Source organism: Excalfactoria chinensis, chromosome 1 (assembly GCF_039878825.1).
Source record: "Excalfactoria chinensis isolate bCotChi1 chromosome 1, bCotChi1.hap2, whole genome shotgun sequence".
Classification (NCBI taxonomy): Eukaryota; Metazoa; Chordata; class Aves; order Galliformes; family Phasianidae; genus Excalfactoria; species Excalfactoria chinensis.
Window position 1 is genome coordinate 73259970 of NC_092825.1, and position 12686 is coordinate 73272655.

Genomic DNA, 12686 nt, shown 5'->3' on the forward strand with positions numbered 1-12686 from the left:
AACTATCTGATATCATCCAAGCATGTCAGGACTGTGAAGCTTGCTCAAAGATGAGACCAAGACCGTTGCCTGAAACAACATCCCACATTGCTAGAGGATAGATCTCTTCAGAGATGGCAGGTTGAATACATTGAGCCCCTCCCTCGGTCTGAGGGGGCGAGATATGCCCTGACCTGCATTGATACTGTAAGCCTGCTGCAAGCCCATCCTGTACCAAAGGCAAATCAAGCATATACAATTAAGGCACTCACTAAACTGATGTCTGCATATGGGACACCTCAAGTCATCGAGAGCGACCAAGGGACTCATTTTACTGGAGCGATGATACAGCGCTGGGCAGAAGAGAACAACATTGAATGGCGATTCCACCTGCCATATAATCCAACAGGGGCAGGCCTTATTGAACGCTACAATGGCATCCTTAAGGCTGCCCTGAAGACAGACTCCCAGTCCCTGCAGGGGTGGACAAAAAGATTATACGAAACCCTGCGGGACTTGAACGAAAGACCTCGGGATGGCAGACCCAGTGCCCTGAAAATGTTACACACTATATGGGCCTCCCCTCTTAGGATCCAAATTACAGGTACTGATAATGAGGTAAAACCGCAGGTTGGTAATGAAAATAATCTTCTGCTCCCTGCCCCGGAAAATCTAAAACCAGGAATCCATAAGATAAATTGGCCCTGGAAGGTGCAGGTAGGACCCAAGTGGTGTGGCCTACATGCACCTTGGGGGAGACTATTGGAGGTGGGAGGTTCAGTTACCCCCTCGGTGATAGGTACATGGCCTACTGACATCGTGGTCAATACTCCGGTCTTTATTGCTAAAGGGACACCTAACATGTCCCTATGGCAGATCAAGACTCCTCCTTTGGTGCCAGATATAGTTATACAGCCACAGATATCTGGCCAGAGGGTATGGTATCGGAGGCCGGGACATAATCTGGTACGAGCAGAAGTACTGACCCAAGATAAGAATACGGCCTGTATCTTGCCCTGGAGGGCAGACCTTCCTCTCCTGGTACCCTTGAAACATCTGTATTACTCTCCCTAAGATTCTAAGCCTCTAGGACCATCAGAGAACAATTTGTGTGGACTGATGAAACGCAAATGGACTTGCACCTCGAGATGGCTTGTCTCCAGTAACATCTATCAAGCACTGGCCCACGGAAGATTGTGAATACCCATCCAATCATCATTTGAATAACATCAGCATTCGGTGCAACGGGAAATTGTATCAGCGTCGCGTTGGGTCTCTGTGATAAGGGAAAACTCACCTAATCATTGGTTCATGCTGTGAAGGGGTGGAGTGTATGGGAGATTGGTAATCACAGCCTGAACCTCTGATTAATCAGCTGAGGCAAGTATGGGGTCAGCTGTGGGAGCACAGGTGAGAGTGATGTAGCTGTGCTCCCGGAAGGGGTGGAGCTCGACTCCATCCCCTCTGAGACCTCATTTAAGGGCTAACTCCCACTGAGGCAGCATCTCTTGGAGATCACTCACCAGTGAGGACTGTCCCAGCTTCTTCAGCCAAGGCACCACCACTGGTGAGTTTTCCTTTATTTATTCCTTCTGTACATTTGCTACCATCTGTATATTAACAACCAATACAGTTTGCAGAAAAGGAAGGCAAACGCTGTTCTGTAATAAAGCTGCTCAGCATTTGGAAGGTTTATTCTCTCTTATTTCCAGCATCACTTAATAAATTCTACTAAGTCAGTATACGAGAAGGACCTGGTAGTGTGTCCTGGTGGCCAAAAAGGCCAGTGAGATCCTGGGGTACATTAAAAAGATCATGGCCAAGAGGCCAAGGGAGGCGATCTTCCCCCTTTACTTTGGCCTGATCAAGCCTCACCTGGATTAATGTGTCCAGTTCTGGGCTCCCTGGTACAAAGAAGTCAGGGGTCTCCTGGAGAGAGTCCAGTAGAGGGTCGCAAAGATGGAAAAGGGCCTGGAGCATCTCCCCTATGAGGAAAGGCTGGGTGATCTGGGTCTGTTCAGCTTTGAGAAAAGAAGACCAAGAAGGATTTTATTAATGTTTATAAATAGCTTAAGTGTGAGTCAAAGAGACATGGTCAACCTCTTTTCTGTCTGTGGGGACAGGAAAAGGGGAAATGGTCAAAAACTGGAGTTTAGGAAGTTCTACACCAATATGCAGAAAAACTTCATAGTAAGAGTAACAGAGCACTGGAACAGGCTGCCCAGGGAGGTTGTAGAGACTCTTTCTCTGGAGATATTCAAGACCCATCTGTACACCCACCTGTGCAGCCTGCTGTAGGGAGCCTGCTTTAGAAGGCAGGTTGGGTTTGATGATCTCTAGAGATCCCTTCCAACCCCTACAACTCTGTGATTTTCTTGTGTTCTTTTAACTATTCTCAATTGATTTCCTAATTTCATCTAAACTATTTATTTTTCCTCACTTCTTTTTCACACTGAGTATTCCACTTCATTCTTTCTCAGTATTCCAGAAGACAGTGTTTAACCTACATCCTTCCTCCTTGACTTTAGTCATACTTATGTTCATTTCTCCTCTTTGATCCAAATTAGGAGCTCTCAGATAGCACAAGAAGTGAAGTAACTCTTATATTCTACCTAGTAGTGCTATGGAGATCAGGAGGACATACCTCAGTAGACTGCATACTGACAACTCACATCTTACATGTGAGTAAGTAGTACATCTTTCAGCAATAGAATTACTGCACATGCAGAGATCCTACAAAGTCCTCCAGCACAAAGTAAACAGCAAAAGCAGCTGCAGAAATTTTTTTACCAGTGCCAATAAAATCTTAGCTTTAAAGATCCTGCCAGATGGAGGCTGCAGAATTTGAGGGAAAAAAAAAAAATAAAATCAAGTTTATAGTCTTTGGGGTTTGTTTGGTTGTTTTTTTTGGCTTTTTTTTTTTTTTTCCAGGGAAAAAGATTTAAAAAAAAAAAAAAAAAAGTGACATAAGTGAATTTTAGAAGTCTGAAATAGGAGATAAAATCAAATATCACAGCCTTGACCAATGTTTGTTACTTTTCTACCATTCTCATGGCCGAAAATGAGGGATTTCTTCATTAATTTCAAACATTTAGGAATTTTAAATGTGTAGGTAGCCCTGAAATTTCTTATGTAACTCCTCTCTTTCAGAACAGAGAAATCTTCTAGACCTGCACAACACAATAAGTTCTCTGTCTTATTCTCTGCAAATTTAAGATTTTCAAGTATTTCCAAGACAGATGAGGAATTAGTAACAGCAAGAGAAGCTCCCCTTACAATATCAGTCCTACTTTGAATACATCTCTACCCTGACTGGTAGAAAGAAGACACTGCAGGTAGAAGAAAGCCATGCCCACCAAAAACCATAAAGCCTGCTTAGAATGAATTTCACCCTTTGTTTGATAAGAACTGGACCAAGCCAGAAGACAGAATGAATTTGCCAGTTCCCAAGAAACAAATGTTAATTCAGCCAGGAACATTCAAGAATATCTGCAATTGTCAAAATCAAACAATTTTGAACATCCAAACACAAGGGTGACTTTGTCAGGGTTTTGCTTGCTAATACTCAAGATATCAGAGTACCAGAAACATACCCATCATAGGTCATGGCTGTCCCACAGATACATGCTCCTTACATGGAGAAGCCTCAGCAGAAAAACTGACGTCATGCTTCACAAAGGTGACTAAGCAGAACCTGGAGGTCAAATGAAAAGGTAGACAAGAAAGGCAAAGGTGGATCAGTACCACTTCGTTCCCAGTACTTGCGCAGAACCTCAGAAATTGCTTCAGGAAAAAGGTACAGATTTGGAGATTACAGAGATTAATGGTGCCGTGGTATCTACGTCACAAGCCCCTGGGAATAAAACAAGCTTCTCTGCATACCTGGCTGATAAGAGAGGTTACTGCAGGTACTAAGTTAATTAGTAGCAGTCTGAGCAGGAGGTAGAATTGATAGTGAGATGAAACAGGGGAAAGGTAAAAGGTGAAGTGCTTGTTAGAGAATGAATGATGAACAAAGATCAACAAGATACTGGCAGAATGACTGAAGAACAAATTCTGGGGTCTTAACTAAAGAAATATGCTGTCTGATCTCCCAGAGCGTGCTTCAACAATAGAGAATACAAAGTTTTCTTTAACAAGCATCTCTACTGCGCATGAAAGGGAGACTGTCTATGGTGACAGTATAAATGTCTTTGTTTACCCTCCCTGATTACTATGCCTTGTTTCATAAACACTGTATAGTAATAGCTCTCAAGACTTTTCCAAGCCAATCTGGCTTCTCTACATCTTGGCATCACCACAGACATCCTGATGGGCTACGTGATCTATTTTTCTTTGTTACAGACACTGAAATACTGTAAGATATGGCAGTCTGAACTAGACTGAGGAGAGAATCAAAATGGCAAATAAACACAGGAATTTCAGAAGTTATTATGAAATGCAAAAGGGCATCAAAAAGGAGCATTGTGTTGCCAGAAATTATATTGTTATTTCACAGAAGTTTACATGGCTTTGTAGTGTTAGATTCACAAAGCAGTCTGTATCACATTGATAGAAATGTTGAACTAATTCACTCACAGATGTATTATGCAGTTATTTTTCTTATAAATGCATAAAATCATTCCTAAAGATTCAGCCTGGTAATCCATAAAATTCCATGGGTATAATATACAGAAGTTACTTCTCAAGATAAAATAAATTGAAATAATAAAAGTAACAACTAATATAACAGAAATACCTATAATTTCTAGCATTTTTCACAGTGGTATTTCATAACTACCATCTATAAATACTTCAACAAATGGTGCACCAATAAAAACTACTATAAAAATATTTTCAGCAAAAACTATTTACTTTTTACCTATCCACAAACAGAACCTTTCCAATCACAGAAGTAGCTGTTTGTCAAATAATGAAGATTTTTTTCACCTTTGTAACTTTCTCCTAACTTAGCAAAACGGTCCTGCCCCAAAGCTGTTTCTACATGCCTCCTCCCAGCAGCAGATCATGCTGAAGATTGCAGTGCCTGAGCTCTCTGCAGAAGGAAACTGTAGAAGGATAAGTAATTCAAGTTAGGATTCAACAATAGTCAGCACCCATACTGGAGCTGGAAGTTGCCTAAAGGCTTCGATCGGAGCTGACAACCCTTGACATAATGAATAGGCTTTGCTGAAGAGTCTTAGATTCTACACCTTTCTGCAGAGCTTTGGTGTTAACTCAGTCAAATAAAGAACTTCCTTCTACTCCAGTGTTTTGGGCTGGGTTGACCAAATGGCACACACTGCAGACCTGGAAAATATTTCTGTTCTCCTGTCCTTCCCTTTCACCACTCCAGTGCATCTTCCTTTGAACAGGGATCTGGCAGTTAGATGATCCTTTGCTTATCAGATTCAGCCCACTAAACTGGCAAACAATCCACTCTGGAAAAACATAAATATTTTTTGGAAAGCTTAGACAGCAGAGGTTCAACTGAGTTCTAGGATACCTGCAAGGAAGATGTGCTTTGACAGCTGGCAGGCAAAAGGAGAAAGGGCTACAATTTTCCACAGAAGTTACTTAACAGTTTTATTCAGCTGCCTCACCAAATCACAATATAACTCATTGCTTTAAAAAGTGGAAATATTTTCTTTGAAATTAATTCTTCTGGCTTATTTATTACAATAGTTCAGTAAGTAGAATGCTTAGCGATGCCTATAGTGCGTCTTAATTCCCTCCTCAACTTCTCTCTCTCCTGACTTCTTCCTCTTTACATGGTTGTTACCTCTTGCATCTTCACTGAAACTCTCAAAAGTTAAGAATAGGTAAGAAACGGAGAGAGATGAAAATCCTTTATCTGACAGCAGCTAAAATCCAAGTTTTAAGGGAAAAGAATATTAGAAACTTAGAAATATAAACAAGTCCAGGCTGGAAGGGAAGATCACTGGCTCAAACTCCCTCAGAAAGCAAGGCCTTAAACTTGGATGAGTCTTGAATATTTCAGGCCAAGATGATTCAACTGCTTCCCTGGGCAAGTAATAGCAACACTTAATTGTTCTCACATTGAAAACTTTGTTTCCCATGTCCCGGACACTCCTTCCCTATTGCCTCTTGCCTGTAACATTCATCCGTGTTGTGAATACCATCATCCACTCTGCAATCACCTACAAAGTACTGGTAAATGTCGAATAGACACTCCCAACCTGCCAAAGCCTCCTATTCTCTAGGCTATAAAACTCAGCCCCTTAACCTTTCTTAAGCTAGTGAGATCTCCAACACTCAGATCACCTTGATGACAGTTCACATCCAATTCTTCAATTTGCCTTTTGAACTGTGAGGGCCAACAATGAATATTAATTAATAAGTAATCAGTAGTAGGGCATACTCATATTACAGACAAACCAGTCAGCTCATACAGGTAATTTATTTTTGGTATTTGAAAACTGCCAATGCTTTTCAGATATATAATTAAGGTATAGATGATAACAGACTTCAAGAATTAATTCAGAACCTGCCCTGGTAAATATGAGTATTCCCCATTCCCAGATATACCTTGGGAGTAAAAAGGATTTTAACCTAGCCCTCTGCAAAGTAATAACTGTAATAACCTATACCCTTCCTTTTTTCCCTTTGATTTGTAAAATCAAAGAGGTCATAAAACAATATCTCACATGCAGTGCCCAATTAGGATAGAAAAATGTACAGATTTACATTTTACAGAACTTGTAAATAGGTTTATATATGAGATATGCGACGTGGGTTGGGCCTGCTGTCCTTCCTGCTTTGTGAGGCAGAGATCCAAGATCCTGCTGCTGCATGTAGAGAATGTAGATTTCAGGGCAGAGTTTCTCCCATAAAAGTACAGCAGACCAAACACAGGTAAGCACTGCCCCACTGTTCACTCCGCCCTCTTTTCTAATGAATTTCCTGCTTTTGTGGGACAGACCTGGAAGAGCTGAAAAAGAGCAGAAGGTATGTGATCGGCTAGAAATAGTTTTTGACTCAGAATCTAGAAAACTGAGGTTCTATATCCCTGTATAAAACTCATACGATCTTCCTATGATATGTACCTTCCAATATCCACCAGCTTCCAGCTTTTAGTTTCAACATAAATCTTCTTCATTGCCATAAAGGAAAACTCAGAAGGAGGAAGAGAGAGTTTTTATTGCTGTTCTGTCCTCAGATCAGAAGGGGAAGGAGCAGGGACAGAAGAGCTTGCATACATTTCCTTGTGATGAAGAGAGAAGTTAAAACATGAGTGTTATAACCTACCAAATCCTCCCTCAGGTAAGTGTGTTCTAAAGTCAACAGTAGAAAAGGTAGCTTGAAAGTAATCTGTTTAGAAATAACATGCTTATATGTAGAATATATGTTAGTGTAAACACAGGCAAGACTGTGACAAGTGACTGCTTTATTTTTCAGAGAAGTAGGGTTTGGAACTAATGACAGGAAGGGCACCTGTGTTTAGGAAGAGTGGTGCAACAAAGCATAATCAAAGAAAAGAACTGAAGAGATGGACTTATATTAAATGTCTGTATTTTGCAAAAATAGACATACTGCAGCTAAATCTAGAACCTCATGTGATATTACTGCTAAAATGCTACAGTTTATAATGCTGCATAGAAAATAATTTACTGAGGCAGAGAGCTCCATTCATACAGCTACATTTTCTACCATGATCTGAACTAGTATCTGAATGTTCGCTGATGTGCTAGAATAAAACTTGCCTATCACTTTTATGTAAAGTGCACAGCCTCAAATTTTCATCACAGACTTCTGGAATAGGTAACTGTAACTTTTTAGATAAGCCTGACAGTAAGTGCTGATGGTCTATTTATGCCTTTTATGTCTTGCAACTACAAGTCCAAGCATTCCTATTAATTCAAGAAGCATTCTCATAGTATACTCTAATACATTTGCACAAGCATATATTTATGCATAGATCTCCCAGGATAACTATGCATATCTATAGCTGCATGTTCTCATGATGGACTGAACTTGCATATACATGGTATTTTGATCATGATACGGATAATGCATTTGCACGCTCATGTTTCAAGCTGAAAAAGACTCATGGTTTATTCTCATCTTTTTTAAATCTTCCACAGATGTCTATCCCCTCAACTCCTTCTCTGTTCTCAAATATCTGCTGCCACCATCCAATATACCATGTGGTTAGAAGCACACTGGAAGAACATCCGTCAAGCACTGTTGCTTCTTTTCACTGCTGCTCTTCTCATTGGGGTCACCATGCTTGCTATTTCATCCAACATTAATCCAGTAGGCTACTTCTTCCTAGGGGTAGGTGGAGTGTGCCTGACTGGCTATTTGCTGAGTGTATTTGTTGAGTGTTACCTGAAGAATCAGCATCGACATCACACAAATGAGATAACTCCAAACAGTCAAAGCCAAGAAGGGTAAGCACTTTTTCTTCTTATTTTAACACTCTCCTCAACCACAGCCATTTTACATACTGTCTTGCCACCCTTCCTCTCGGAAATTAAACACAAAATCCATTTCAAAAGACAAAATTGTTTTCCTGTATTAATACAGCACAGATTGCAAGTACCTGTGCCATGGATCTCTTTTATCTCATCCAATATAATTTTCTCCCCCCTTCAAATTGATCTATGAATAATTTCCAAGGTTATGAAGGTTAAAAAAACAGGCTCAGTTTTACCTTCCATTGAGTAACTGAGTCCTGCCAAACAATGAGTCAGACAAGGAAAAAGAAAAAATGCCAAGGTAATACTGATTCTCAGGTGGATTTAGTTCTATAAACCTTATCTCCAGAGCAACTGTTCCTTAGCAAACTGTTAAAAAAGAACCTGTAACTGGGTGTGTTTCCAGTCTTAAAAAAAAAAAAAACAACATTTGACACTAGTAGTCCTAGACTTTGAGAGGCTCTGAATATTTCCACATCTTTTTTGGCTTCCTTTGCAGGTTACTCAGTATCATTTAATTTATCCCAATTCACCTACTGTGGCTGAAGAGTTCAACTTGATTTGTACCTTTGCTTCCTTGACCGTATAACCCAGACAGTCATTACCCAGCTCCATAAGTTGCTTACTGTTATCAGACACAGGGTACTGTAGGAGTGCAAGAATGTTATTACATATATATTTTTAAAAAACAAATAGAGAAGGAAACTTTGGCTTTGCTAGCTCTAAAACATACTAGAAGAAAACTACTACCTACTTATTTAAAAATACAACCTACAAGATAAGAAGTTTCTAAAATAGCACTTTTCTCTGCAGACATTTTTCTTCGGACCTTGCTTAAATGAAGTGAAAATATTTATGTTTCTTGTTTAAGAACTTATGTTCTTAAATATTTATGAACATTGAGCTAATCTACTACAATAGAGATTAAAAAAAATAATAACATGGTTCTGTTTTATTCAGATAAATAATTAGTAATTGGCAATTGTTAGTAATACATTTTAAATAAATGGATATCAAGGTAAGCCTAGTATACTGAACTGAGTGCTGGTGGGTTTTGTTTTGTTTAATTATTCTGATGGCAGTGGGAAAATGGTCAAATGAGCCAAATAGACCAGGAGACAAGACATCAACATGGCTGTACAAGTGAGCCAGTGCAATAGTAGAATAGCATATTAGTTCAATAATACCACAGGAGATATCCTGCTTCAGTACTACCTACTGATTGTAGCACAGTCCCTATTGTATGTTATCCAACTACATGTCTCTGCATTAAAATTAAAATGAATGACCACAGTAACTGACATTCTGCTTCTGTGCATAGGATGAATGCTGCCTATGAAGCACCTACATACGAGGAGGTGATGACTATGTCAGTGCCAGCAATATGGACAATAGCATCCAATCCAGGATTAGTGCCTTCACCACTGAGCGAGCCTCCCCCTTATAATGTAGTTATTGAATCAATTGCCCAAGGAGAGACTGCGGAGGTAATTCCTGGGGTCTCAGTGGCATCAAACACAAGGAGCGCCTCCGAGACGGATAGAGACTCCAGGATGCACTTGCAACTGGTTCTGCCCCAAAACCAGCAGTGCTTTGTTTCAGATATCAATGAAATGAAAGGCAATGCAGATAGGTTTGAGCCAGTGGAACCACTTACTCCACCACCTGCTTATGAGACTGCCATCAATGATGAGGTCTTTGATGACGTTTTCCAGCCCTCCATATTATGATTAGTTCCACTTTCTATGAATGCAGGACCAAATCTTCACCTTGATACATTAAGTTTGTCTTTCCATTCATTGAAGCAAAGCTAAACTAGCATCTAATTCACTAGAGCCCTTTTGCACAAAATATAACTCACTGCAATACCACAATGCCTCATCTTGGCATAAGATAAACAAAGCCACTGAGAAGAACATTGTGCGATATACAGCAGCAACTGGAGACGCACCTTTTGTGGGGAGGAAAGTGAATTGGAAAGAAAGACAACCTGCATCGGATAGGAGAGAAACAGAAGCATTACAAACAGAAGCATCACAGAGCACTGTGGTCATCAACCACCTCACCACATCAACCACTAAGAGACTGAGACTGCAGTTCCATGATTATAAAAGTGTTGGCACAACTTTCTGTGCTGTCTGTTGCGACCCCTCTGCTGTATTCCCACCATTGCTTTAGTTGTGCTGTGACTAAGAAGGGGGCAGCTGTGCTCATCTGAAAGCTAATACCACCTAGTACCTCCCATTTCACTGCTAACCAGCTTGAGGTTGAAAATCTCACAACATGAATGGCATTAAAAAACTACACATGATGTTCAGAAGGTTCTTATCCTACACAGTCTCCAGCCTGTTGACTGGAGGAAGATAATAGCATTTTTTTCTCCCTCTGAGAGAGGGAGAACATATACATATCCTCTGTCTGGAGCACCAATTTTTACAGTTCTACAAGAAAGTTTATTTATGTTGCAGTGCAGGCTCAAACAGACTGATGAAGATACTTTCTTGTCATCATGGCACACATTAGTGCAAAAAAGTCAAGAACTTGAGTTTGTTGTAACTACCCCATACATGGAGGTTTCTTTCCAGAACCTGGAAATAACCAGCCTCTCTGTCAAGACTGACTGCAGCAGAGAGCACTTGCAAATAGGAGCCACAAAGCACAGATGGCCTTCATCAATGCCGCTCTCCTTTTGAGTCAGGTTTGAACTCTTATCAATTAGTGGTGCTAAACAGTGTTTTAAAATGGGCCAGTTAAACTACTAGGATCTGCAGAACTAAAGTGGTTTGCAGTATGCAAAGAGACACTCAGATCTGGTGAATGTTGAAGTTTTTAAAAAATAGAGAAAAATGGTCATCCAAATCTATTTGTGATTGAGAATAACCATCATCACAGCATTGTTTCCTATGACTGCATCACTTTTAACTCATATCATAAGCTAAAAGCAAATAAATTATTTCTTATTGCTTGATTCTTCATAGTTGAAAAGAAAAAGTTGTATATAAATACAGAAAATTATTTATACAAAAGTTGTATAAATAAACAGGAATACATAAGAAATACCTAGTGACGTTGATACTAGTTGTAATGATATTATTAAGCTTGCCTATGTTTGTTGGTGTATACTCCTGCCCTGCAGTTTGTTTAGACAACAGAACTATGTCTCTAAACCAAGGAGATAAGGAAGCTCTGCTGAGTCTTTGTACTGAGGAAATAGGAGGTCCTACATGGAATCAGTCATTGAATATATAACATACTTCTGGGAAAGTTCAGCATATGTAACATGACTCTGAGAAACTTCTGCATACGTAACATGCATCTTGAAAAATTTCTGCATATGTATATGATTTCTGCATAACACCAGTTATGTATATAAGCAGAAGATATTTTGTGTAAGCCATGCATCCAGCCCTGTTATTAAGAATGTCTGCTTTCTAACACTCCACCTTGAGTCTTACAGAATTTCCTGATAGACCATCTTATGGTATCACCATTATGCTTATTTAATAACATTGGCTTAGAAAAAGAAAAGAAGGAGTTGCAGTTCTAAACTTTCAGCTAAGTCACTTCGTTACTAGTAGAGATGAAGCAATTATGATACCTATATCGTAACAGTAATACGAGAGGCAAGTTTTCTGGTACTTTTTTTTAAAGCCTGTAATTTCTTACATGTTTACTGATGGCTCATGAATCTCCAGGCTCCCCACCACAGGCAGGGCCACCAACATTTAATGAGACCAGGCTGCTCAGGACCCCATCCAGCCTGGCCTTGAACACCTCCAGGGACGGGGCATCCACAACCTCTCCAGGCAGCCTGTTCCAGCAGCTCACCACTCTCTTGGTAAAGAATTTCCCCCTAGCATCCATCCTAAATCCTCCCTCCTTAAAACCACTTCCCCTTGTACTGCCATTGTCTACCCTTGTAAAGAGTTGACTGCTGGAGAGCTACAAGGAGGTCACCCCACAGCCTTCTCTTCTCCAGGCTGAACAAGTCCAGCTCCCTCAGCCTGCCTTTGCAGGGGAGGTGCTCCTCTCCTCTGATCATCTTTGTGGCCCTCCTCTGGACCATCTCCCTGTCTTTCTCCTACTGGGGGCTCCATACCTGGACACAGTACTCCAGATGGAGCCTCACAAAGGCAGAGCAGAGATGGATAGACACCTCCCTGTCCCTGCTGGCCACCCCTCTTCTGATGGAGCCCAGGATACCATCGGTTTACCAAGCTGCAAGAGCACACTGCTGGCTCACGTTCAGTTTTTCATCCACCAGCATCACCCAGGTCCTTTCTGAGC

The 12686-nt window shown here is 40.5% G+C and overlaps 2 protein-coding genes across 12 annotated transcripts in view; one reads left to right on the forward strand and one right to left on the reverse strand.

The window, feature by feature from the left end:
- The window catches only part of LOC140247655 (rap1 GTPase-activating protein 1-like), a 59159-nt gene that overhangs the window by 46042 nt on the left and 431 nt on the right, over window positions 1-12686 (reverse strand). For 3 of the 11 annotated variants that reach the window (XM_072327568.1, XM_072327559.1, XM_072327524.1), the window contains exons 2-3: window positions 3573-3673; window positions 1855-2000 (exon numbers count right to left, since the gene is read on the reverse strand). The exons of 7 other annotated variants lie outside the window; for them this stretch is intronic. The gene's annotated coding sequence lies outside the window, so the exon portion shown is untranslated. Of the gene's footprint in view, window positions 1-1854; window positions 2001-3572; window positions 3674-12686 lie in introns of those variants that run through there. One more of the 11 variants, XM_072327488.1, reaches the window with a different exon arrangement.
- TMEM139 (transmembrane protein 139) lies at window positions 8125-10129 on the forward strand. The gene is made up of 2 exons (XM_072345905.1): window positions 8125-8372; window positions 9721-10129. The coding sequence occupies exons 1-2, from the start codon at window positions 8125-8127 to the stop codon at window positions 10127-10129; spliced, it is 657 nt and encodes a 218-aa protein (XP_072202006.1).